The following is a 27,940-nucleotide window of genomic DNA, read 5'->3' as shown; positions in this document are numbered from 1 at the left end:
ATGCCTCTGGCTTGGCTGGAACTGAAAGGCAACCGGGAGCACGTCATCTATTGTACTGGACTGGCCCAATACTACTCAAATAAGGCAAAATAATTTGCGTCGGTGGTGTTTTGAGCATGAAATGTTTTGATTAGGTACAGTAACGCTGCTTAAGTTTTGCTATAGATAGAGCTGGCTGAATACCTCAAACGGGTGTCGTCCAGATCACATGACTATAAATTCCAGCGCACAAAAGCAAATACTTCTGGCAAATCGAACTAGAGATTTACGTGCTGATGACTCAGTGGCATATGCTGTAGCCTAAATCGAGCATAAAATCCGCGGTGATGCCCCCTCTTCTGGATTCATCATTTTGCGTTATGTACTACACTCATAAGTTTATTAATAATCCCCAAGGTGGAATGCAGACGACACAACTTCGAAGTCTGGTTCACTACCACACAGGCGGGCGTGGAGTCTTGGTAGCGATCAAGAAATTTAATCGGACTAGTGTGCACTCTATTTAGTCCTCGCATCGGCAATATGAACTTCACTCTGACAGCTGTGTCATGGAAAAACCCTATTGCACTCTTCTACTTCCGCCGCGGAGATTTCTCTATATTGTGCTCCAATTCGATCAACATTCAGACAGAAAGTTCCAGAAAGTTTGTTGCATGTCCTCCCAGCAGTGGATCCAGAGTGGTGTTTGTTAAGTTTGTCAAGAGAGGGAGAGATATCCACATCGTGCTTAGTAGCGCTGAAAACTGCACAAACAAAGGTTCTACGGCAGTATATGGGCAATTTAAGAGAGTTGTTTAAGGTTTGTCTTTTCTAAACCTACTTAAACAAAACGAAAGCATGTCGCTTCCTGACGACTTTGCAAGGTCCTCTGCGTAACATTACGAGATGGACCAGCTTAGCTCGGATTCCTGGCGAAACCCGCACTGCCTAGGAGAGCGGTGCGCTCCCCTTTAAACCGCGGCCAGGCACGCGATGAGTCACGCCGTCTGACAACGGGAGAGCGCATGCGCGGCAGCTTCAACTGCGGCGGCGGAAGCCGCGCGTGCCGGTGAAATAACTACAGCGGAGAATGCCGTTGCTATAGTCACAGGGTCGAGACCGCGCAGATCCGGATTCAAGCCTCCATTTATTTTAAACCACCATAGGCATGTGTACGAAGTAGTGACAACTAGTGACGATGATTTCTTCTGTTTGCCTTCCTTAAATTTTGCTGTCTACTTTTGATCTGGTATGACAAAGCCTATGTGCTCTATATGTAATCGAAATCCAAGGAACGCACATGCTGTTGCTGACCTTGTTGAGGATACATAACCCACGTCTTTTTTTCTCAAAAGGGCCGCACGTCAGCATTTACTTTCTCTTGATGTTTGCTGACATTTGCCGAACGTGACGTGTAGTGCACATGCTTCCAAAACTTAGTAAAACTGCAAAAACAGTGATTTGTGCACACGGGTAGGTCAGCTCTCGGTGCCATCAAAGCACCGAAAGAAACGTCTCAAAAGTGTAGCTAGACATCGTCGACCTCTGTGCATTTTAAGGCAGTTCTCCTAGCCTTTGCTCCTAGACTTCACCTTTGCACAGTTGTAGGAATCTTTGCAGAACTGGGCACAGCGTTTTATCTTGTTAAATTACCATCATTCAGCTAACGTAACCAAAATGAAACCGTCCTTATGCGTCATGCCACTAGATATCCGCGGAAATCACGACGGAATTTGTCTGTTCCATTAGATGTTTTTACCATAATGGTAAACAAAGTTCCCTATGGTATGAAGCAGCACCCTTGATTCTCATCGCTGTACTCTCCAACAGAAAGTCTCAGTTCCACATTGCGTTACGGTTACAAATGGACAATCATAATTTCCAGGGACCACTAAAGAATGGAATTTCTTGCCCGCATTACAGCTGGCATCAGTGATCCCATTCAGTCTAAAAAGGTTCTTACAACGGTTGCGTACCTTACTGTGTTCATTAACTGATTTACGATGCTGTTTTCGTGCACGATTTTTACGTATGTTGTTTCATATTCTTGTACAATCATGCGTTGTATTTCTTTACCTGAGTCTGAATTGCCCCTTCACTCTGTAATGTACAATCTGCCCTGAGGATGAAATGAAGAGATATATAAATAAACAAAATTGAAATCTAACGGACTCGGCACCCATTTCACAAGTGTCATCCTAATGCGGCTTACTGTCGACCTCACTTCTCATGAAACAGCTAAAATGTTACTGGGCAACTGGGATGTCAAAACAAACCTAGGTATTCAATCAATTCCAGACAGGGCCTATCGAGGCGTACAGAGCCGTGCCCGATACGGATAAAAGCTGATGATAAGTCTACGTCACAAACGCCAATCTAAATTTCCATGGACATTAAAGAAGCAGCATGGCACCAGCTACGAGTGACCACGGCAGAATAAATCGATGTCACACGAAAACAAAGGTGCATATCAAGAGTATTTGGCGAAACTGCACCCGGCGGCGACACCAGTGTCAAAAAAAGGTCAAAAATAGGTCAAGCGAGAGGTACATTAATACAATATATTATGAAATCATTGCAGAAATGTTTCGTACTCGCTACTTTCTGTGGCGTCTTCACTAAGGTAGAAATATTACGCTCAAAGTGCACGACCAACATGCCTTTCAGCTGTCAGTGATTGTACCGCGCCGCAGGTGCAATATAAGAAAAACCAGCCTGTGCCAATATTGTGCTTGAAGGATCCCTCACGATGATCGGACTCGGCGTTATCACAATTGTTGTCCTAACAGTGGAAGGTAAGAATCATCGTTTCGATTCTCGAGCTGACTCTTGAATAATGAAACTTGTTTGCCTGAAATCAATAATATGTAAATCATGAAGACAATTTTGGAGTGTGAAGATGGTTGTCACTTAAGGCCCAGTCTGTAGGCTTACAAAGGTGCCTCTGCATATTGTGCCCATGCACAAAAAGCATTTAGCTAGTTCAGATTGTTGAAGAAATGTTTGACTAAGAGTGGAAAGAACTCTCAATGTGACTAATGGGCTCATTTGCGCTGTAAATGAAAAACGCAGTGCTGGCAATGCACCTTTATACAGTAAACGCTACCGTTAGCACCTGGGCGTCGGCAGGATTTTGTCTTTGGGTCACCATTATTCTTCAACTGGGGTCGAAATAAACATACCAGAAAGTTTCTTGTTACTGATGTCAGCGGGAAAACAAGGAAAAACGAGTGGAGGAGTGGGAGGCAAGGATTGCCGTGGCTTGAGGGGGCTGCTGATTCGCATGGCTATGAAGGAGCTTAGTGAAAGGTGAAGTAGCTGAGGCTAAAGTGGAGGAACCAGGACTAGGATCTGTTAGGACGACAAACCATTTGAAGGTCATGTGTGTAAAGCTGCGATTATATCTAGGCTATTTTATCCTGCACTGTGTCAGGATTGCGCTCTCCCTGCGCATAATGTGCCTGCGCACTGCCAGAGCCCCGCATAGCACAACTTTGTCAAGGTGGTTTCTCTTACCTAAGAGGACTAATATTTTAACAGCCGAGATTAGCATGCACTATACCGATGGAGCATAGCTCAAACTAGAAAAAAATATAGCGCATTTGCTGCACCGTATCATCTTGTCGGCTTATTCGTTGCAAAGCTCACTTTCAAAAAAACAAAACCGAGTTCTGATCATCTAGAATGTCCGACATGCTGCCATAGTACTCCTTATAACCGCTTCTCTGCGCAAGCATAATCGAGAAAGACGGTCTTGTTTGAAGCAACAATGATTCTTTTTTGCCTGCCAAGTGTTTATCTCAATATCACACGATTACCACAGTGTTATGATGCCGAGGTGAATTTATGCGTGAGTTCAGCCAAAGCGGGAAATAAATCAGCTCACCTTACTTCCCTTCATAGGAGCACCACAGTCCCGACTGGTTTACCCACGCCTCCTGGAGGAACGCTCTCCCGATGGACGAATGGTGTTGCACCTGCACGACGACCTGACGCTCAACCTTCGGAAGACATCCGTGGCTGCGCGCGAGTTCCGTGTCCTAGAAAACGTGGACGGTCGTGACGTGACCCACTTCGTGAGTGTCTTATTACGTCATACATGTGATTCGTGCGTACGCTCTATACTTTCGCAGACTTTCTTTGTGAGACAACGATGCCAGTGCATTATATGTCGTCTCTGTGCTGTATAACTGCATACGCAGGGCGCCTCATGTAAATTGCCCTGTTAGGCTTCGCACCTTAAGCATTACGAGAGAAAAGGTAGTCACGAAGGGAAACATATATATATATATATATATATATATATATATATATATATATATATATATATATATATATATATATATATATATATATATATATATATATATATATATATATATACATATATATATACATATATATATGTGAAGGAAAGAAGCCAACAGTCGGCGAGGCCAAGGAAAGCGTTGGGGATGGCACTTTATGTCTTTTTTTTATGTTTACTTCGATAATCACAGAGATTAGTAATGTAATCCGCTTAGGGGAAAGATAATTAAACACAAAGTAGAAGAAAAAACAACGTGCCGATGGTGGGAACCGAACCCGAACCGAACACTCTCAAGGTTCGTATACAGACAACATAAATACCCAAGAAAGTAGCAGGGGGGACAGCGGCCGATGTAGCTCAGTTGGAAGAGCACCGGACGCGTTCTTCGGAGGTCGTGGGTTCGGTTCCCACCATCGGCACGTTGTTTTTTCTTCTACTTTGTGTTTAATTATCTTTCCCCTAAGCGGATTACATTACTAATCTCTGTGATTATCGAAGTAAACATCAAAAAAAAAGACATAAAGTACCATCCCCAACGCTTTCCTTGGCCTCGCCGACTGTTGGCTTCTTTCCTTCATGTATTATAACGAGCACCCTCATTTCCCCTTAATTGATCTAATTATATATATATATATATATATATATATATATATATATATATATATATATATATATATATATATATATATATATATATATATGTACAGGTAGAAGTTTCCCAGTTTTTGTGAAAGAAAATTAGTACTGCAGTCATTTTTTCTTGAAGATGCATGGCAAAACAATTACCGCAAGAATTAAACGGTGGTTTAACTTGGCTAATCACTGGCTATATAGGCACAATCATAATTTGGCACTCGTTAAGGTACACTTTACTTTGCCAAGTCTCGCCATGTTCATCTAGAGTTATTCCACGGGTGTTTTTAGGATGAAGGAATCCTAATTAAGATCTTTAGAGCTAATTTCCTAGTTACGATGAAGACGGCGATTTACGGAGCGCTGCGCGAAAGATTAGCGCTTAGCGCGCGAAGAAAGTCGGTTCTGAGATATCGCCGCGGTCTACCGCCAAGTCTTCAAAGAATAATCGGCTCTTGTCTAACGCAGAGGGCTCCTATTCGGCTCTAAATCGACTGGAAGAGAGTTTTTAATGTATAAGGATTGCTTCCCGGACTCCGGAGTGGCTGTGAAGCCTCTTTCTAGTAACAGCTCAAAAAGTTAAGTGTTTCAGTCCTTCAGTTACCGCCCCACCCCAGAAAATATGTTTTGGGAAGAAATGTAGCAAACAATTTCCTGTGTTTGCTTTTCGACGTTCTAGGGAATGCCTCGAGATTCCACGTCCGCGTGAGAACAACGCTTCTTGGACATGTTCCGCTCTACCAAGCGTTTTAGTTCTATGAAGCAGATTACTAGAGTTGCATAAATTAAAAACAAAGAGACGGCTTTTGCCCGTCAAGGCATCCTCGCTCAGCCAATGGTGTCGACTGTCTGCCTGACGTCCTTGATGATCTCCCTTAAACCTGCTAGCGCTGCCAGCGTTATTAGAACCAGCTGATTCCAGTAACGTCGAGCGCGACAACGGAGGGCTCGGCGGAATAAAGCGGGTTTACCACAGCTTAATTAGTATTGATAATTTGTGGCGTCACCAAAATCGATCGCGACATTCGCTAAACTATCGACGACATTTTCTTGAGGTTTATTCGACTGCACTTGCTGGCAAAGCGTGCCATCATCCTTATACCCGCATATGTGAGCGACCCAAATACTCCCCTTGCGCATGAAACAAAGTTTATGATGAAGTGATATGTCCTCCCGAATTTACATTGTTTTGCAGTTGTTAATTTAAATACTAGATGAAAGGTCACAGCAATTAGATACATCTAACTAACCTTTAGGTCATCTGTAATGAAATGATGACCCCTGCCTTGATAGGGGAGGTTAAGCTTCACAACCTGGTTGCAGTTTCATGTGAAAAAGTTTTTTCAATATCTGGTTCACGTTACATATAGCACGCTACATGTATTCGTAATGAAGCTAAGTGCAACTTTTTGCTACCCTCAGTGCGTCACAATGCTCTCTGCGGACCTGGGGAGCGTCTGAAGTCTGGAGCATGGATTTCACTTTCCTTAGGAATGGCATTCAGGAAATATAACGGGTCGTCTAAAGCAGTACATCTTCAAGAAAGAAGCAAATCAGAGCTGCAGGGAGACGATTATTTAAAGAAAACGGCATGCTGGATCATTTAGCATTTTTGTACTCTCTTTCCGCAAGGTTCACTATTAAACATATTTTAGAAATGAAGCACGTTTTCACTGTCCTTGCTCGCCACGTGGTAGTGACGATGCCGTAAACGGCAAATGGAAGGACAGTTGTAGGACTGAAATAAACTCTACTTAGCTGACTTACACCCGCAAAATAAATAAGAAAAACGGCGACGTCGATAGCAGCACACGTACTTGGCCGTCGTCGAACTAAGAGTATCCGTCGTACCCGTCAACGCTCAGTTTAAACGCGGCGAAGAAACAATTAATTATAGCCACAAGCGGTGAACAGCGTAGCCTGGCACATTGTAGAAATTTACGCGAGTGGCTGGAGTCTACGAAATACATTTCGGTGTATCTTGCTCGATCATGAGTAGGATACACCAAGTATAAACAAAGAATGACAGAATCGACCCGAGTGCTAGAATCACAGTGATAAAGCCGCATACTAGCGGCTGTCGAAAAAGAACAAATAAAGATATGAAGCGTTCGCGGCAATATTAAAATGAAGTGGTTTTCACATTAGCACGATATGACGTGAAATTAAGCTGGCTCCGACCTTTGTATATCTCCTGCTTTTGCTGAGAGCAATGAACTTAGGAAAAGGTTACAACACAGCCATATTCGACTCTTCGTTCTTTAAGGAAAATATAATTTCACTCTCTCCGCATCCTCGCAGTGTATTGTTTCACAGCTCATTTAGCCCAATAATTACATTCTGATGATGCAATTAGTCACAAAAGCATTTTTGTTTTTCTTTCTGTTGCCTTTATTCACAGATAGCCCTCACGCAAACTTAATGTATCAACAGATATTTTTGTAAGCCTTGTAAAATAACGAAACATTTATTCCCAGTTCAATGGAGAAGAGATCGGCGAGCATCTACATGAAGATGAAAAGCAGCTCGCAACCGTACATGTGATACACAGAGAAGGAGGCGTCGAAATCGTGAGTATCGTAGCTCTTCATTTTCGACGTTGACCACTTTGACATTCCCTGCAGTTTGTTGTAAAAATATATTTTGATAACAGACATGAACATAAAGAATAGTAAAGTACCGTAAAAAACAGAAACATTTGCTATATACTGGTACTCCCTTTCCACGAGATTAATTAATGCAATGTTATGAATTATCTGCTTGTCATTGCAGGAAGGTGTCGTGGGACCTGACCATAGAATTCAACCAATGCCCGAGGTGGAAAGATCCGACGAAGGCCTCATTGCGCACATGATATACAAGATTGAGAAGAAGAAAATGCTAGACACTGAGATGGCACTCAGCGGGAAAGGTGATTTAGTTCTAAATTTTTGGTAGAGCATATCTTACACGCTTCTGGCAGCAGTGCTGCGCTTTGTCAGAACACCTTTTGGCAATTGAAAACCTTTGTATGGAAGGCACTGCCAGAGTGCGGCAAATTATTCTTTACATTTATTTCTTAGTTTTGTTTTAGAGCGTTATTTCTACTACGTTCGATCATTTTTGAGTTTTGCGTTATTCCTAGATTGACCCATGACCTCGTCTATACCGAATACACGTGACCTCGGTTATAGCGAACATTTGGCATCGGTTATAACGAAGATGAATCTATTGTGCCTGATTGTACCATAAGCGGTAAAATATTCTGAGATAACCTTGATATTCATTTTCAACAGCTTCGAAATGCACAATTTTTTATTCTTTTTTATGAAGCTTTCCGAAAAAGCAGCATTTGCTAGGGCAATAATAGCAGAACATAGCCAGAAAAACAATCGTATTTTTTTATGAAATACATCTCTTTTCAAGTTCTGTATCTCCCAAGCTACTCTTGTAACTTTTGACCTTCGTCTTTTTCTTTGGCAGGTGTTCGATTACTCAGCGAAAGGCGCTACAATAGCCAGAATGCTCCTGTTCCCGATGAAGTGACAGTAGAACTTTTCGTTGTTTCCGATGAGAGTCATTTCTATTTCTTTGAAACTACCATTCAATTGATAAACTACATCTGCGTGGAGGTGAATTCTGTAAGTAACTGAGAGAAATTTTGTAGTTCCGGGCCTTGTATCAGGTGGCGTTCACTTGCTGTTGACAACACTTTCTCACTACCATGCACTGGTGCATTAATTTGCTGCTGCACGCAGGGCTTTTTTAAAAACACAAATTTCCATGTAGAGCATTTCTCACTTATGCACAATATTCCAGTCGAACAGTCAGCCATGATAGCTAACGCCTGCTGCTATACTCGTTCAAATCAACATCAACAGGAGGTTATAAGGCAAAATGTTAGAGCGTGGAGACTTCACGTAGGTCTATGTGTGGAAGACAGCCCTCGACGATGCGCTGTTATCCTCTTTGCTCAGCTCACAAAGAACTAAACTATACTCCCGTTTCCAAGCGGTTGCAAGCACTACTAGAGGTAAGGCTGACGTGGGCTTATCAAGGTCCCACCATACATAACTATTCTAATAGAACATCCTTATACCGCGTTCGACAGGAAAGTAGGAGTACAGTCACATTGTGCGCGCCACTCTCACTGTCCCCAGATAGTCCCTAGCTAGCCTTTAAAACGAAGCACGGGCGGGGACAGTGAAACGTTCTGGCCAATCGCCAAATAGAATGCCTGACACTCCGAGCTGCGCTCAATTTAAAGCTGATGAGGAACTCCCAAAATAAGGCGCCAAAAGCATTAGGTCAATCTAGAAGAATGTTGGAGCGTTTGCGCCTGCTAAGAAATTTTTGAGGTACATCCGGGTGCATCTCACGTCACATATGATAAAGCGGCGCGCTGGCGTCCTGTAGCACGAACGAAGTTACAAGCAATACAACGCTTCGCAGTAATATGATAGCCAGGACGCTCTTTATTATACTTTATTATACTGGGTGTCAAAGCTAATATTACCCAGGGGTTAAAAATAAAAAAATGTAGATAAGCCAGAGAAATCACTTCTATACAGCTGGCAGCCATCTGGTGCACCACAGGACATTCTTATTTTCCAATTAAATAAGTAGTAATAAACAAATTATTCTAATTTACGAAGTATTGCCATTATACAATAAATGTGATTTTCAAAATTGGAGATCACCTTCTGAAACACTCATTCTGTTTATTTCTGATAAGGAAAGCCTCACGTGTATTGATTTTGCAAGCTCTAAATAAAGCACGCGAAATGCAAAAATTCTTGACGATTACGTTACTGCCTAATGCGAAATTGGAGCGCAGCTCATCAGCTGATTCAGCTTTTCGACAGATTGGGGTATGCGCTTCGGCCCGGGCGGTGCACATATCAAGATCCACCGCCTCCGATTCAGAGCTCTGATTGCCGCCGCACAGGAGTAGCATTGGAGGAGAAACGAAGAGAGTAATTAGGTTATCGGGAGGTAGCGGGATATCAGCGACTGACTGATGCCGCTGACGCCGCTAGCAAGTCAAGTCAACGTCGCTCTGCGTTTTAGTTGGGATGCGCACATCTTGGACCGTTGATACCTAGCCGGCGCTTCAGCAACCGGAGGACGCCGTCGCCGCCACGCAGGAAGAGGGGGGGGGGGGGTATAAGCAGCGGCAAACGGTGGCGGCAGGAGCGCACGCAGCAACCGCAGAACATGAGAAGGGAGGGTACGCGAAGCGGCGAACGATTGCGGCAGGAGCGCGCGCAGCAACCGGATAACAGATGAGGGAGGGGGAGGGGGGGGGGAGGGGGGGGGGAGGGAGGGTACAAGTAGCGGCGAACGGTAGCGACAGGAGCACGAGCTGCCCCGGCTGCGGATCTGGGTACGAGGGAGAAGGGCGAAGCCAATAGCGACGCCGACAGCGATGACGACGTGAACTGCCGGAACTGGCTTCAAAAGCTGCGCTTTAAAATATAACCTGACTAACGCATTCGTGCACCACGCATGTGGTACTCTCAGTCGTGGTTTAAATGAACGAAATTAGGTGCGGCCGTGACTCGACAGCCCAGTCCCTGCTGTAGACTGATATGGTTGCAGCCAGCGCAGTGAGCTCGCTGTGATTTACACCATTACGTGTGCCGACTGCCTGAAGCAGACAAAGTAGGGTGCCTCGATGCGCGCCCGCTCGGGCGCGCATCGAGGCACCCTAAGCAAAGAAGCCACCAGAGACATATCGGCCAACCGCTGAAATAGGCTCGTGGAGACGAGGCCGCAGCATATCTTGTTCATCAAACCACGATTGAGAGCACCACAATCGTGGTGCACAAATGCGTTAGTATTTTTGTATTACGCGGGCTTTCTTTAGATCTTGGAAAAGTGATACACCTGAGGATTTATCTTTTTTTTTTGTTGCCGGAAATAAATGGAATCGGCGTTTTGGAAGGTGCTATCAAACTCTGCAAATATATTTATCTAAAGGCAATAGTTAGTAAATTTTGAAAAATTATCTTAATTACTAATTAGTTAATTGCGAAACAAAAGCTTTCCTGTTGTGAGCAAGATGGCTTGCAGCTGTATACAAGTGGTTTCTCTGGCCCATAACAAATGTTTCATTTTTAGCCCTTGGCTGAAGTTCGCTCGGACATCCTGTAGAACTCTTCCACAGGAGCTCTTTGAAGAAGGGCATCCTGCCAGGAGTTCCACAGGAACACTGTCGCATATAAACGTCTCTTACTGCCATTCCGCAGATGAACTTAAGATATGCAGACACCAGTGGCCCAAGAGTACAGTTTCTGTTCGTGGGAGTACATAAAGACAAGGTAATCTGTTTCCATATGTTGACGTTTATCTTACGTTATGGCTGGCAGTAACCCTTTGAGCTTCTTTTTTGCAGTTCAGCAGATACACAAGTGGCTCAGGGAACCAAATGGAGGGTGAGCCTACACTTGAGGCGTTCAAAAAGTATGCCAATGAGAGAAAATATGACTTTGGTCGCCCGGACGTGGTGTACCTGATGACTGGGTAGTTAACATTTTTCCTCTGTCTCGCTACGTTGTGTGTTAAGCAGTGAGTGTCACAGCTTTGAGTTCTGTGGGTTTTTTGGTGCAGATTGGACATGTACAACCTGGCCCCGAATAAAACAAAGGACACAAATGCACTCGGTAAGATTAATTATGAACGGCAGTAATGTTGCCAGAAAAATACTCTAACTTCCTAGCTAGTTTTTGTAGCATAGCATAACGGCTAGCCCCTGAGCATTGATACGGTTCACAAGCGAGCAGAGAAGATTCTAATTATGAATGCGATACTCCCTGATGCGAAATTTGATCACAGCTATTCAAACATTTCTTTTTTTTTGCGATATATTTAGGCAAAGAATTTGTGAGATGCTTTCATGCATGTATGTGCGCGGAGTTACGAAGCACTTTTTTATATTTCGCGCGAACCAGAGACAGTTGCTCTTCTCAGACATTCTCTTTGACTCTGTAACACACTCACTCAGTTACACCCGCAACAGCAACGCGGCTCAACCATTGAACGGGCTTATAAGAGCTGTGCAAATGCTTTCTACATTCACTATGGTCTCATAATCGTTGAGGACACTTACAGCTAATCATCAATATGATGTGTTCTTGACAAGGCTACGCCCATTATGTTACTGTATTAATAGAGTGCTGCAATCCTTGGCTCACACATCGGTGCTGAGGGCTCATGCGCACAAGTGACTCGCTAACTCACACTTTGAGCGCCCTAAATAGAGTGCGTATCTGGCAAACTACTGATCGTAGACGCATGCAGGTGGTATCAAGCGATCCGTCTCGGCGAAATCTATGCGAAATGAGATTGCGATAGATAACAGCTTACGCTTTTGCTTTTTAACGCCTATCAGCGGTAGCTGCATTTTTGTTGAAAACTTAACTGGTGAGCACTACATTCTAGGGGTGGTCTGAATCTTGATCCCGGCTGTGGAGGCGGGACCACAGTGGTGGTTATTGTTTAGTGCGAGGAACATTACATCGATCTGGACACCCACGCATGTCACCACATCCGGAAAAGAGGCACGAGCTAGCCCGAGGTTTCTGCTACCGGGCTAGTGATGACTCCATCTGGCAAGAAATCGAGCGGTGAATGCGTGGTAAATAATAACACTTCACAGGAAGCGAAAGGCACGGAATCTGTCTTCCCGTGGACACTTGACCCGCACCCTGTGGGAAGGAAACATGGTGGAAGTGAAAGTGGGAGGAAACAAAGAAAGGACGTAGTATAGGGCTCCGGAGCATAATTTTGACCACCTGGGGATATTTAACGTGCGCTGACATCGCACAGTACACGGTTGCCTCTTCATTTCGCCTTCATGGAAACGCAAACGCCGGAAGTCGGTTTCGAACCCGGGTACTCCGGCACAGTATTCGGGCATCCTAACCACCGCACTGCAACGATGGGGCTCTCCTACTTGACGAGCAGAGAAAGTGTTACCAGGACGTGGCAACTAATATATAACATGATTTCTTAGCAATATTGTGAAGCAATCGTTCTTATTACAGAGTTCAAGGTGATGTTATTCCATAGCGCATACCTTTAGCGTACCCCGCCGGGGTGGCGCAGTGGTTACGGCGCTCGACTACTGTTCCCAAGGACGCGGGATCGAATGCCGGCCTCGGCGGCCGCTTTTCGATGGAGGCGAAAAGCAAGGCGCCCGTGTGCTGTGCGATGTCAGTGCACGTTAAAGAACCCCAGGTGGTCGAAATTTCCGGAGTCCTCCACTACGGCGTCTCTCATAGCCTGACTCGCTTTGGGACGTTAAACCCCACAAACCAACCAACCATACCTTTAGCGTACACCTTCCACTAAAGTTAGAGGTCAGTTAGCGATAAGGAGGATAAACATTTATTTGACGAGGAAGAAGTCAGGCAGCAGGGGCTACCGTTCTAGGTGGCCAGGAGTCCTTGGGCTCTGGCAACCTGGGTTGCACGCTCGATGGCCCGAAGTTGGATTTGCGGGTCAGAGCTGAGCATAGCAGCCTCCCACTGCTCGCATGTGGAGAGCTGCAGATCCTGCAGAGGGCTATCTCGTGGACAGGCCCACAGTATGTGGTCTAGGTTGGCCCTGTGTTGGCATAAATTACAATATGGGGTGTATAATGCAGGATATGCATGGGCGTAGGTGACAGGATTTGGGAAGGAATGTGTCTGTAATTTTCGCCAATTCGAATGAACTACATATGTACCTCGAATTGTATGTCGTTAATTGTAAGTGTAGGTATCCACCGAGAAGTGAGCTAGGGATACTGAGCTTTTGTTTCCCCAAAAACAAAACCAACTAAAGACGTTTTGCCCCGCCATGTCTCAGTAGTTAAGACGCTCGGCTTAAACCGGATAGCTCGTCTGAACCCGACCGATATATAGGGCCTTTTTTATTTGGCCTGCATTCTCAATGTTTTCATTAAATGTTTTCAGCACCACCTCCAACGGCAGCTGCATTTCTATAATGGAGGGAAAACGGAGAGGCGTCCGTCTGTTGTGCCAAGTCAGTTGTTGTTGCGACTTTAAGAAGGAAAGAAAAATGGACGGGCCTGTTACTGGCTGTGTAGCTGAGCCACCTTGGCTGCCGCGTGTGGACAGAGGAAAAGGAGGCGGTGAAGGGTGGCTGTTCCTGGCCCTACGGGGCTGGGACGGTAGGTCAACGCCGCTTGCGGCGGTGGCTAGCCAGCCACCGAATTTTTATCTGTTGTAGGCCGTCATCGCACCCGCCACCGCTTAGGTGGTGGACGACGGCTGCTGTTGCGGCGCGCGTCTTTCTCTCCCTCTTCTTTTTCTTTCTTCTCTATTTACTCTTCTGCCTGCACGAGGCAGCGTGGTGGAACTGCTACAGAGTCAGTCAGTAGCAGGCCCGAGCATTTTCTTTTCCTTCTTCCTACAGCCACAACAACAATAGAGGAGAAAATAGAGAAGAAAGAAAAAGAAGAAGATAGAGAGAGAGAGAAAGATGCGCGTCGCAAGAGCGGTCGTCCGCGGGTACACTGACAGCCTACAACAGGTACAACCGCCGGTGGCAGGCGAGCACCCAATGCAAACGGCGAGGGCCTACCATTCTCAGCCCCGTAGTGCTAGAAGCAGCCAGCGTCCCTCCCCCCCCCCCCCCCGGCAGTGCAGTTAAAGATCCCCTGACAGTCGAAATTGCTCTGTACCCTTCAACTACGGCCCCACTTTCTCTTTCCGCTTTCATTGTCACTTTTCTCTCTTCGCTTACGGCGCAGCTCGGTTATCATAGAAAAAAAACTACCGACGATTACGTTACTTCCTAATGCGAAATTTGAGCGCAGCAAATAAGCTGTTTCACCTTTTCGATAGATTGAGGCAAAGAAATCGAGCAACACATGTATGCGCTATCACAGAATTTTTTTCTCTGGCAGCTCGTTTAGCAGCAGCAGCAGCAGCAGACGGAGGACTTCCACCGGTCGTCTCGCTCATGGCTCAGAAAGAACTGGCAGATAATTTCGCAGTGGCGAACGGCAGCGGCAATTTCGGCTCGGGCGGTGCACATATACAGATCCGCCGCCACCGATCTGGCTCTCTGATTGCCACCGCACAGGGGTTGCATTGGAGTAGGAGCGAAGAAAGGAATTAAGTTCGAGCCGGCGCTTTGACAACCGGAGACTCGCAGGAAGAGGGGGGAGGGGGCGGCGTGTACACCCAGCGGCAAACGATGGGGGCAGAAGCGCGCGCAGCAAGCGGACAACGCGATAAAGGGAGGAGGGAAGAGATAGCAGCGACTGACTGATGCTGCTGACGCCGATAGTGAGTCAACCCCAGCTGCAGAGTTGGTTTCAGGGACAACGCCGCCCATGCCGACGCAAACAATATGATACCCTCGCTTCCGCAGCGCCAAGAACCAGGTCTAGCCGTGGGAAGGTGGTCACGTATTCGTCGACGTGCCGGGGCCTACGTGAAATAACCGGCGCGTCGGCAACTGAAGAGCACCCTATCTGCCACACAGGAACAGGGGGGGGGGACCCTCCCCTCCTCTTTCTGCATGGCGGCGATGGTGTTCTATGCAGTCACGTTATCTTGACTCTCTAGCGGCGTCAGCGGCATCCAGCGGTATCAGTCGGTCGCTGCTAGCGCTGGGGGGATGAAAGGGGGGCGGAGCTGGTTACGAGGCCGACGACGACGCCGACGCGAAACCCAGGAACGGACACCAAATAGCTGCGCTCTAAAAAAGTGTAACAGATACTGCGCCTTTTCCTGAGCTATTGCATTGTGTTATAGTGTTTGGTGTATCTACGCGAGCACATGTTTAGGATCATTCATAAAGAAACGGCTTCTTTTTCGCAGGCCGCGGCTTCGTGGGAGGCTTGTGTACCGAGTTCTATGTCGCCATCGGCGAAGACACTGCTGGGATGTACAATGGGATACAGACCATGACGCATGAAGCCGGCCACCTGTGAGATACATCCACATCCTTTGAATCCACTACTGTATTTGGTCAATGAACGAAGCTTCCGAATCACTTTGTTCAGAAGAAAATTTTCGAGATGACTGCAGAATATGCACTGGAGAAATGCGTAGGCCTGACCGTTGCTGCGTCGTCAGCGAGATGTGTGAGCACGGTTCCGCGAGTGACAGATATGGCGCCAATCCTTCCCGTAAACCAATTATAGAACGTCGGTAAACTGATGCGTTTGAGGAAGAAGGATTAGACAATGCACGGGCCTACCACTGGCTCTGTAGCTCAGCCACCTCCGCTGAACGCACGTCGCAGCAGCCGTCGTCCGCCACCAATGCGGTGACTGGTGCAATGACGGCCTACAACAGATACAACCTCCGGTGGCCGGCAAGCCCCCGCCGCAGACGGCGGAGACCTACCATTCCCAACCCCGTAGGGCCAGGAGCAACCACCCCCATTCACTCTACTCCCCGCTGTATATGTCCCAATTCTTCGCGGATTGATTGATTGATTTATAGGAAGGGAAAGGCGCGGTAACTGCCTCACTTGTTTTCTGTGGACACCTCAACCACGCCGTAAGGGAAGGGAGTAAGGTGGGAGGGAAAGTGGAAAGAGAGAAAGAGGGCGGACACCTTCACCGAGCCGTAAAGAAAAGGAGGAAGATGGGAGTGAAAAAAGAAAGAGGTGCCACAGTGTTGGGCTTCGGACAACACAATAGACGCTTTCCCCTCATCGCACTTTAATGGTCCAAAGTGTTCCCTAGAATTTTGTGCATTAAATGTCGCATGCACATATCTGATATATACAGGCTGGACCAAAACCTGGCAGCTTAAAATGGTATGTCATAAAAATAAAAGTCAAAACAAGGCTTAAGATACTAAACTGAAAATAAAATGGAACTTCAAATTTTTAACAAATTTTATTAACAGTCGAAAAACTAATACTACAACAAGAGTAACTAAATTTTCACAGCAAAACCTCCACTCACAAGTCTGTAATAATCATTACAGATGACACGTCGTACCACATCGAGCTGTCCACTTCACATTTAATAAACTGAATATGTAAATGCCCTAGCTGAAGCGTAGCGTGCCAAAATAGAGTTGCCTTTGTACGACAGACCTGCCTTGTAACTTACCGACCAAGGAAAGGAGGGCAGCGAAATCTCAGATATATGTCAATTCAGTTTAGATTACTCATTGATTAGGCACTTTTTACAACATGGTTAAGAATGGCTAAGTGATTTTATTTGTTTGTTTTCTTTCCGAGAATGGAGGAGGCAGTGTAGATCATGACTACAACTAGAAAGTGTTGGGAACAGGCAAAGAGCTCAGTTTGGCGTCTCAAGTGGGTACACACTGCACAGCACTGCGTAGGCTGTGCACGTATGCGCTTTCCAGTGTGCGCAGTGCGACTAGGAGGAACTTGCACTCGCCGGAGAAGAGTCTCATTGCTTTCTCCGGATGCAGCTGTCGTGCAGCACCGGATTCGAGGCGGACGGGTTCGCTCACAATGAGCGGTGAAGGCCTGGCAATGCGCACCATGTGCTCTATGCCGGGTGCTCGTCAGCAGCAGCGGGAGAAAGGAGCGTGTCACATGTCATATTTCTGCAGATTTGTGGCAATTTCCTTCAAGACGATGCTGCAGAGTGCCGTTCTACCAATTCCACGTTGCTGAGTACGTCTAAGCGTACACTTTACAGAAACTCAGTCAAGAGCAGTGAGAGGCAAATTTGGCTCACACAGAGCTCTCCTGCAGCGCCTGCTGATCATTAAGGCCTGAATTATCGCAATAGTTTCCAGGACCTGAGCCAGTCACCCGCTTAATTACTTTATATAAATAATGCGGAGATCACTGTGCACGCAATAATTTTGTTTAGAAATAACTCGGCAACGTGGCTGATGGAGAGTACGGATAGCGTCAGGCAAATTGGCGTCACCGCAAGTGCTCGATTCTTATGACAACAAATGGCATAATAATCGACAACACGATTTTTCTTTTTCAAGGCTTGGGGCTTCCCACGACGAAAGCAGTCCGAAAGATTGGATCCCAGGCGACCCGGGATCCCTTAGCTGCAAGTGGGGAGACGGTCACCTGATGAGCTACGTCGACGGCGGACCGAGACACCATCGCTTTTCTTCATGCAGTCTGGAGCAGATCCGCCACCTAGTCCGGTGAGACAATTCATCCTTTGCAAATTTAGCAAGTACGTGCAATTCCTGTGCATGGTAAACCTTTTTCTCGAGGCAAAACTCAGAAATTCTTATTCCGTCATCATCATCATAAGCCTAACTGCGCTCATAGGACCTGTTCTATATGTATCTAAATAACCCTCTCGTGTGGCTAACTGCGGTCACCTTTACCCCTCAAATTTATTCCCTCAGCTGCGCTCTCTTTGTTAAGGAATGTTTTCCCGAAGACCATAGGGTATGTTGTTTTTGCAATACATCTTCCTCGCTCAGTTGCAGAAAGCAGTCATGACAGATGTTCTATAATAAGGAAGCGATGGAGTATCTTAAACGCCCTGCGACTATGTTTTCATTGATGATGCACAGAGTTCTAGTTTGTTTCAGTGTGCGCGTATGTGATACAGCAAGAACTTTTAAATGCTGCAACACTCTAAAGTACGTTGAAATAATAGTTTGCAAAGAACGTTTCCAAAGCTAATAGCAACCAATCACGGGATCATTTTCGTTTTCAAAACGAAATCGCTCAAATGCTCCTTGAATGATGGTTTACAGATTGCGAGGACATGTTTGCTGGAGGGTAAATAACAAAGGACATGAAAACAAGGGCAAGTATCCCGGTATGTTTGTGACACCTGAACAATACTGCAAGAGGCTCATATATCCAGACAAAGACAACGTGACCGTAGACATGGTTCGTATATAGCTATCTTGGTCAACATGTGCAGCATTATTTTTTTTAATACGCGAAAATTATGAGCACGAGAGCCGCACTCAGATGCGAGGTGAAAGGAAAATTCTGCATGTGCAGAAGTAGCAGAAGTGTATACAGGGTGACGATGGGGCGACGTCCCTAAACGAACAGAGGGAACGGAGAGAAATCGACGTAAAAAACAAGAGCGCGTCGTCGGATCTCGTCAGCGAGCAAGCGTCATCAGCTGATCCAGCTAGACATGGCAAGGAAAGATTTTCATAATGCATCAAATGTAAAGCAAGGATTACTAGCGATCCGTAAAAACCAGTGGCTGTGAAATGAAGCATAAGTGCAAGAAATTATAGCACAAAATTGTTTGCGAGCGCAAACAGCAACGATAATAAATCTTAAAATTAAGCCTGAAAAAAAATTCGATTGAAACTCACCTGTCCGATGATTTTACGTTCTAGTCCATATTTGCTAAGTATAGCGCCTTGATTATCAATAAAAAAAATAAGCACAGATAATCGAAAATTAGTCCGCCTACATTAAAATCCCTTAAAGGGTCAAATCAGCACTTCAATCCTTGACGCTACTCAGTTATCGGGCCAACAGACATTAATAACACGTTTTTTTTTTTTTTTTTTTTTTTTTTTTGTGACGAATGAGAACTTGTAGATGAGAACTTGGTCATTAAAATAATGAGTAGAGAGCGCCAACCAGGTCATGATGCCAAGCCAGACGTCACAAGTTTGACTTCTGGTCCCCTCTGAGATTTCATGGTTCGTTGTACGCGAAGACCAGAATATTTAATTTTGTGTGCAAACTTTGCACATTGCCATTTGTTTTTATATTTGGCTGATTTCGGTTGAACAATTCGTTTACACGTCTCCAGAGAACGCTAGTTTTGAAAGTATACAGGGTGCATGCTTGAAAACGCATTTCAAAACTGGCTTCTTGAAAGAAATTATGATTATTTCGTAGCTATTAGTTACAGCATTGAGTAATGTCATAAAACTGTGATAGGTGTTGGCTACTGAAATGAGGCTGAATCTTTTGATTCGGTTTTTCAGTTTAATGCTTAGGCGTTTTGTTTATATTAGACAACTGTAGCGGGCCGTCACGGAAATCAATCTCGGTTATTAGGTGCGCTCAGATGTAAGCGGCTAGGCGCTACCTACGGAGCGAGCGTAGTATCCCGTCGCATTATTTCGCTTAGGCTAGAGGAAAACAGCGAAAAGACCGTGCGCGCGGCGAGTTCGGCTGCCGCTGCAAGCTATTCGAACGTTTCTCGACGGCCTAAAATCCTATTCCCGTGGAGCTAAACCCATCTACATTTTCATATACCTCATAATTGGTGTTAATTACCTCGACGGCCCGCTACAATTCTCTTATTGCCACGAAGTGCCTGTATGGAGAAGTTAAAAGATGATCCGACCATTTTAGTCATATGCTTATTTAATAAACTTCAAACACCAGCTTTATGACGTCCTTCAATGCCGTCAATCATATTGCGAGAAGCATTCATCTTTTAAATCATATTCTTGAAAATAAGTTTGCCTATCCCTGAAAACCCTAACAGTTTCCGATGTCAAAGAGGCGTAGAGGAGAGTTTGTAGAGTGTTTTTTTAATTTGTAATGTTTTAAATTTTCGCTCTACTCTCGACCATAGCAGTGGGGATAGAGCTAGTAAACACTCTCTGGGTTAGATGACACGCTACAAAAATTCACTCGAATTTCAGGGATAGAGCAGCCGCCGCCATAGCATAATATGGGAAACGCAAGCCGACATAAATATGCTGTCCCGCTTATTCAAAGCGTACGAAAGGGTCTGCGTGGCCTAGGGATAGCATATCTGATTCGGAATGCAAGTGTCCTGGAGGTTTCATCATCATCATCATCAGCCTGACTATACCCGCTGCAGGGCGAAGGCCTGTCCCATATTTCTCCACTTAACCCGGTTCTGTGCTAGCTGCATCCACTTGACCCCCGCGAACTTCTTAACCTCATCCGCCCTAGAAGTTTCAAGTCCCCAAGAGCTGGCAATCCGGGTTTGTCTAGTCAGACGTGAGGTTGAGGGGACCTGGAGGTTTCAAGTCCCCTCAACCTCTCGTCTGACTAGACAAACCCGGATTGTCAGCTCTTGCCAAATATTCCACGTCAGGTGGTCACGTGACGTCACACAATGCTACGACCGATCAGTGCCCAGCTGTATAAGCTGCTAGCTACCTCCTTCTAAAGCCATGCCCTAATTTTTCGCACACGGGCTGACTCCTGATTTTGTGAAGAATGGAATCTTTAAAGAAATCCCGTAGAAATATTCATTGACGCCAAATGTTTCAAGAATTTATTTAACCTTATTTAAATGACATTCTATATCTGGTTGATAAAGTTTAATCAAACAGTGCCCCTCCACTTCATCGTAACTTTTGACACTGAAACTGAGAAGTGGTTGCCGCGTGTCAAAATGCACGGATGGCGGTGCCGCAAAGACTCGGTGATACACGCTACAAACTTTCAAGGCCCACGCATGCAGGTAATTTGCGCGATCGGTCGGCGATTGAGACACCTGTAAATCAGTTATATAGTTGCTTCTAACTGACAAAATGCTTTATGGCGCCAGAGTGGTGTCTGTCGTTTGAATTCATTATATATACTCTATCGATATCGGCCAACTTCAAATTGTACCAGCGTCCCTTTAATGTTTGTCATTACGAGCTCTTCATTTCCCAATTGTTGTTTGCTCAGTAGTTTTACAAGTAATTTGTCAAAAATAAAAAGACACCGTTACACGCACCATATGATTATCGAGGACGTACAAGGAGCTTCGGATAGGTGAAGCAAATCGGGACCGTACCCTTAAAATGTTTGCTGGTCAGGCGTCTTAGTTAAAATCAGAAAATATCAATTAAAGTGCATTGAGTTCATTTTTGTTTCACTTTTAAACCGTAATTAAAACTTTGCAACCCACATTGCGAGGAGGAAAAGGTGTCATTGAAATAAAGTACAGGAGATGTGAGTTTTCAAGCATTCATTATCGAGGTCACAAGCCGCTGCAGATATGTGTCATCCACGATCGAGCTAAAAGCCGTAAACTGGCGTATATCGCTATCTACTTAATCACCCCCATAAGGCAATTATTGTTATGAGTATGGTTTAGACTGCATAATAAAAAGACTAACTGTTTTCGTAACTGTGACAAGCGATCGTCAACACGAAGTCATGCTTAAGTGGCCCTGGAAAGTGATGTCCTAACTTCCGCAACGCTTAAGGAGCAATTCCATAGCTGCGTTGAGCGGACCAGAGTTCGCGCACATTGTACAGAAAATGCAGTCAGAGCATGAACAGTAAGTTTTTATATAGAACTGAATATCTGAGTAGATTGTAGACCGCATCATCTGCCTAACTTATCCTAATATATGTCTGTTTTTCTTCATGTCGTTTTCCCCCTGCAATAATTGCTCAGTGAGGGCGCTATATATACTATGCGTAAATAATAAAATTAATTAGCGCAACTACTCGTGTGTTACCTACTGTACGTGAGCTGCTCATTCTGCAAAAAAGGGCAATATAAATTCTACTACCTTATTTTTGACCACTTCGGGAATGATGTATACTCCCACTCTCCCCCAAGAAAAAAAAACATCACGCAGAATAAACTTTATTCCCTCAGAAGAAATATGCAATTTAGTCTTGAGATGAGCCTCGTCAAACGTCCGCTGAATTTCTGAGCAAAAAAAAAATAAATTCGGACTCCTAGTTATGTTTCATTTAGCGTTAGTTCAATTTACGCGAATAACACCGCGCATATGCAACATGGGTGCATTATACCAACATTGTTTTCCCCCCTATGCAATGCCCCAGTCCGTTCTTTAAGGGTATTTTAAATAAAAAAATATATATCGTCATATCAGCTGCTGAGCTTGAAGTGTATTCTTCCGTCCACAGTGAATCTAATTTCGCTCGTCCGATTACATGGTTGCTTAATTCAGAATGTCCAGAATAGGCACAGGACAGCCGCTAAATTTTGTTCATTAAGCATAATAGAGCGAGACTAACCGCTAATCCTATTTTCATCTTTCCTCCTATAAGGAATCTCATTATGCTGCAGAATGCAAGCTAAAATGTCAATATCCAGAGCATAGTAAAGAGTGCAATCGCTGGCGCTGCTACGACTACGTCACCACTCACTACCTCCTTGTGCCATCCCTGGATTTCATGTTCTGCGGGAAAGACAAGGTAAGTTTAAATTATCATGGAAGCAGTACTAAAAACCCTCAATTCAAAATGAATAATTATATATGTTGCTGATATTCAGAAATGTGTTAATGTGGATAACTCGAAACATTTCTCTGATGTTCAAAACGAAAAGAAATTGGATAAAACGATTGAAAATGTCGTTCCCGCGTGAGCCTTCAGAGAGTGACAAGAATGCCAAATTGTATTTTAGTGTTTATTTTTTATTCGACACCTTTAAAGCTCCCGTTCCCCTGTCACTCTGGCATCGGCGTCATCGTTATGGGCGAAAAGTGACGGGCATATTTTTGGCAGCTGACATGGCAGTGCACTGACTGGGCCTATGAGTGACCTGGCGTCACCTGACCATATTGGATGGTTGATTTGGCAAGAGCTGCCAACATTGGGGCTCTCCTTTAAGATTTTAGGGGCTGAACAGTATCAGCCTCGCAGGATGCTTGCATCCTTAGTAAGGTACAGTCGCGATTAAAAAATAATAATAAAAGCACAAGCGACTCGGCCAAACTGTGATATCTCAACTCGCAGACATGCCGCCTATCTTCCCGTTCCCATTTTCGCAGAACAGGGCGTGACGACAGGATGTAATCTTTATCCAGAGTGTTACCATCTGAGCGTCGAACCGCCGGCCTTATGTGACTGTACATGTCAGTAACTTTTCTTCTTTAGCTCGGTCATTATGAGCAACGATGGTTTCTGTGTCATTACATTTAGGTCGACCGTATAAAAAAAAAAGCTTGTTGGGCTGTGACAGTTCGCGGAACACCCTAATACTGAAGAATGGGAACGGCCCGGCACTCTCGTTATCAGCCTCCTCGTGAGCAGAAGCGCCATGCGTTGCCATTCCGGAGATTGATGGATCCGTCACCTGGGCTAATCGTCTTTACTCGCGACTGTACCAATTCGTACGACTTGGTTAAGTGGGACGTTAATTTTTTTATTTTGATGGCCTTTCACTTACTGCTGTATGATACAGAGCATATGTGAGATATTAGATGAACAAATTAATGGATTACTGGTGCGTGGTGGTAACCTAATACGTGCAAGACGAGAACAGACACCAAATAACTTTAGTTCACAATTCTCGCACCTTATGCTGGTGCGCGTTTTAAACACGCGATAAACAGCTATGACACTTGCTTTCGAAAAGTATGATCGCGCGATATCACATGCACTTGCTTGCCTAGCCGCCTCGTGATTCGCTCGAAACACATTGTCTTTTCCGCCACTGTTACATAATAAGCGTGTACCTAGCGGCATAAAGCGCAAGCACTGAGCAAAAATTAGGTCGAGAACCCTGGAGCCGGCACTGCTTTGTTTTCGCCGCGCATGCCCACAGGACGTATAACTCAAACCCAATGGCTACCATTAGATGGCGCTGACTTTCTCCGCGAATCACCGTCGGCACGCTCTAGACAAGGCTGCTCACCACTGTACGGGAAAAAAGATCCGCCAGGCAACTTTCCAAAGGGAGGCATTGCCTCTATCGCGCTATATCCTTAAAATCAGAGCTTCAGTGTGGCTCTATTTTTTTTTTTTTTTTTTGTGACACTCTCAGTTGGACCACAGTACAATAACATATGGTTTTGAAAATGTTTTCACATGCTGATGACGCAAAATCCAGTCGGCTTACGTCACGCAGCCCCAGTAGTCGAGCACACATGAAGTAGAAGTCCTACCCGTCTACAAACTGACATGCAGATTTAAATATGATTGTTTCTCACTCGCGTTACTTGTGCTGCAAAAAAAAAAAAGCATATCTAGGAGGGCTCTCGGTTGGCCGGGTTATCGTTGGCATACACATCACATCTTTACATACGTACAGCAGTAGACTAGAATTTCGCCGACCCGTAGCCATGAAGGCGTTGATGTAGTGGCTACGTTACCGTTTTCTACACGCTGAAAAAAATGCATTTGCAAGCCGATGTCTTACTTTGACGCCCAAATTCGAGGCTTCTTGAAATTGCTCTGAGCTGTCGTTAAGTACTCCTCACTGCTGAGTTTCTTTGTCGCATAGGTAGAACTCATATATGGCAGCCCAAACAGTCTTAAAGTCGCAGCTCGTTAATCGACTGCGTATTTTTCACTTTATTTTGCGCAAATAATTTATATCGTCTGTGGTGCTAGTGAACCATAACTTCTTGGTAGGTATACGAATGCTAAAAAGGGGCCCCAAGAAAGACATAAACGAAATACAGTGTTCCAGTGCAATCATGCAATCAAATGTATCGGCGACTAGCGCTGAGAGAGCGACTTTAGGAAAAGTGGAAGCTATCGAGCAACAAACAGTAAACAATTACGCCCTTTTATGAAAAAGCGCGCCTTGTCTCCATTATTCTTTTGCAATTTGGGCATCTACTTTTAATGCTTCTGGCATGCGTGACTGTGGGATAAACTCATTACTGCTTTGAGAAGAGTACAAAGGTTACACATTTTGGAGCATCTAACCTATAATCGATGACTCGATAATGTATACCTTTGTAAACGTTATAGCGCTAAAAAAGCTGCGTAACCTATGCATAAAAATAAGTAACCTTTACCATTTGTAACTTTTACAAAGGTTAAAAGTGGAAAGGTTACAGTGTGTAACTTTTAAATTATAGGTATACTACAATGTCAAAATGTGCGCCTTTACAAAGGTTACCGTGTTTAGAGTGCACCATGAGTGCTCTACGCAGTGAGAATGTGTTCGCAAGACATGAGCACCTTGCATTGAAGAGCATTTGCAGTCAGCGTCCTGAGAACGTTTGTCCTATGCTTTATCGTGAGTTGCGAGGCTACGTCTGCGCAAGCGCCCAGGACGACGTGCTAGGAAGTCATTCCAGTGTGGTTCCTGAAAAGCGTTTCAGTGTGATAGGCGATATCCTTTAGTCCCCTTGCATTTGGTTACGTCGAAGACGAAGCGTGAGGCACAGCTGTGCATAAGGAATAATTACATCATAGTGGAAGTTTTTTGGCGACACCATAGCTGCCCCTATAATCAGCGCTCTGTTGTGCGGATGTGTGCGGAAGTCGGCCACGTCATGCGGCCTAGTGATGTCAGATAACGCGGCTACCAATCCACGCACGGACATGTCACTTGCCAACTTGCCCTTCACAGAGGCTTCAGTTGGACAATTCGCCTAGTCTTGGGAAAGACACATTTGCCGCTAGAGCACTAAAAACTGCTGCGAATAATGGGAAATCTCGCCACCTTGTAAGTTATGACAAAGGAGACGCTCCATCTATCTGTCCACCCATCCAAACGCATATACGTCCGTCCGTCCGTCCATCCGTCCGTCCGTCCATCCATCCGTCCGTCCGTCCGTCCGTCCGTTCATCCATCCATCCATCCATCCATCCATCCATCCATCCATCCATCCATCCATCCATCCATCCATCCATCCGTCCGTCCGTCCGTCCGTCCATCCATCCATCCATCCATCCATCCATCCATCCATCCATCCATCCATCCATCCATCCATCCGTCCGTCCGTCCGTCCGTCCGTCCGTCCATCCATCCATCCATCCATCCATCCATCCATCCATCCATCCATCCATCCATCCATCCATCCATCTATCCGTCCGTCCGTCCGTCCGTCCATCCGTCCGTCCATCCTTCCGTCCTCCCACCCACCTACCCATTGTTTTACCCTTCATCCATCCATACGTAAGTGCGTATATAAGTGCGAGCTTTAATGCCGACTCAAATTATAAATCCTGCTTTCTTGGGTGATTCTCTGTTCAATTCCTACAATATGAGGCAGGATATTATTCGTAATTTCATAAGACGTTTTGGTGAGTATTTGGTTCTTTCAACAACTACGGATGTTGAACATTACATTAATTTTACTCTTTCAGGTTTGCATCCAAGGCGTGTGCATGCACATGAATAACATTCCTATGCAACAGCTGGGGCAGCCGAAGGGAGCGCCTAAGCCTCAGGAGCCAAAAGAAGTGTTTGAAACTGAGCCTGAGCCAATGTACTCCTACCGATGACGAGAAATGTCGAAGCGTCTACAGGATCCCCACGGCCACTACTAACTTATGTACCCAGCCTTCAAGCAGGCGGCGTAGGAATAGAATATACGGACAATAAAAACGTGCTACCATTGCCAATCTTTCGTTATTTGATGGGCAGCCGTAGTACGCAAGCGACTGCTTCACTCGATGCTGCGAGAGCAGTCGTACCACTCAGGAATATTACACAAACTAAAATCGTGAGAAATGTGTTTTACAGTCATCATCATCATCATCGTCATCAGCATGATTATGCCCACTGCAGGGCGAAGGCCTCTCCCATATTTCTCCACTTAACCCGGTTCTGTGCTGGCTGCATCCACTTGACCCCTGCGAACTTCTTAATCTCATCCGCCCACCTAACTTTCTGCCGCCCCCTGCTACGCTTTCCTTCCCTTGGAATCCAGTTTGTTACCCTAAGCGACCATCGATTATCCTCTCTTCGCACTACATGTCCTGCCCATGTCCATTTCTTCTTCTTAATTTCCCCTAGATTGTCGGTAACTTGAGTTATTTCTCTGACCCACTCTGCACGCTTCCTATCTCTTAATGTTACCCCTATCATTTTTCGTTCCATAGCCCTCTGGGTTGTCCTCAACTTAAGTAGAACTCTCTTGGTTAGCCTCCACGTTTCAGCGCCATAGGTGAGTACAGGTAAGATGCAACTGTTGTATACTTTCCTCTTGAGCGATACCGGTAAGCTGCTAGTCATAATCTGCGAGTGCTTGCCAAATGCGCTCCATCCCAATCGTATTCTTCTTGTTATTTCCTTTTCATGGTCCGGATCTGCGGTTACTACCTGTCCTAAGTAGATATATTCGCTTACTACTTCCAGTATTTCGCTACCTAATGTAAGCTGCTGTTCCTTCCCGAGGCTGTTGTTCATTACCTTAGTCTTCTGCATATTGATTAAAAAAAAAGTAGCGATATGTTAACCGTGATATTGGCAGGCGATTT

At 45.2% G+C, this 27,940-nt stretch overlaps 1 protein-coding gene across 1 annotated transcript; it reads left to right on the top strand.

The window, feature by feature from the left end:
* Positions 1 to 26,962, top strand: LOC146173249 (venom metalloproteinase BumaMPs1-like). The gene is made up of 13 exons (XM_084585159.1): positions 1 to 84; positions 3,840 to 4,055; positions 7,399 to 7,491; positions 7,694 to 7,832; positions 8,384 to 8,541; positions 11,152 to 11,223; positions 11,298 to 11,425; positions 11,513 to 11,565; positions 15,739 to 15,847; positions 17,857 to 18,024; positions 18,592 to 18,730; positions 22,823 to 22,969; positions 26,825 to 26,962. Exons 1-13 carry the CDS (start codon positions 1 to 3, stop codon positions 26,960 to 26,962), a joined length of 1,644 nt encoding a protein of 547 aa, XP_084441285.1.
* Positions 26,963 to 27,940: the final 978 nt, after the last annotated feature.

The sequence above is a fragment of the Amblyomma maculatum genome, chromosome 11, assembly GCF_055883805.1.
Source record: "Amblyomma maculatum isolate TAMU_Amacu chromosome 11, ASM5588380v1, whole genome shotgun sequence".
Taxonomy (NCBI): domain Eukaryota; kingdom Metazoa; phylum Arthropoda; class Arachnida; order Ixodida; family Ixodidae; genus Amblyomma; species Amblyomma maculatum.
The sequence above is the reverse complement of the archived record's forward strand: the minus strand, read 5'-3'. Positions and strand labels throughout refer to the sequence as shown.

Bases quoted from the DNA above. Each gene is read 5' to 3' on its own strand.
- LOC146173249 (XM_084585159.1), top strand. From the start codon at position 1: ATGCCTCTGGCTTGGCTGGAACTGAAAGGCAACCGGGAGCACGTCATC. The intron at 7,492-7,693 runs GTGAGTATCGTA...TTGTCATTGCAG, and splicing joins GAGAAGGAGGCGTCGAAATC to GAAGGTGTCGTGGGACCTGA. The intron at 18,731-22,822 runs GTTCGTATATAG...TCCTCCTATAAG, and splicing joins ACAACGTGACCGTAGACATG to GAATCTCATTATGCTGCAGA.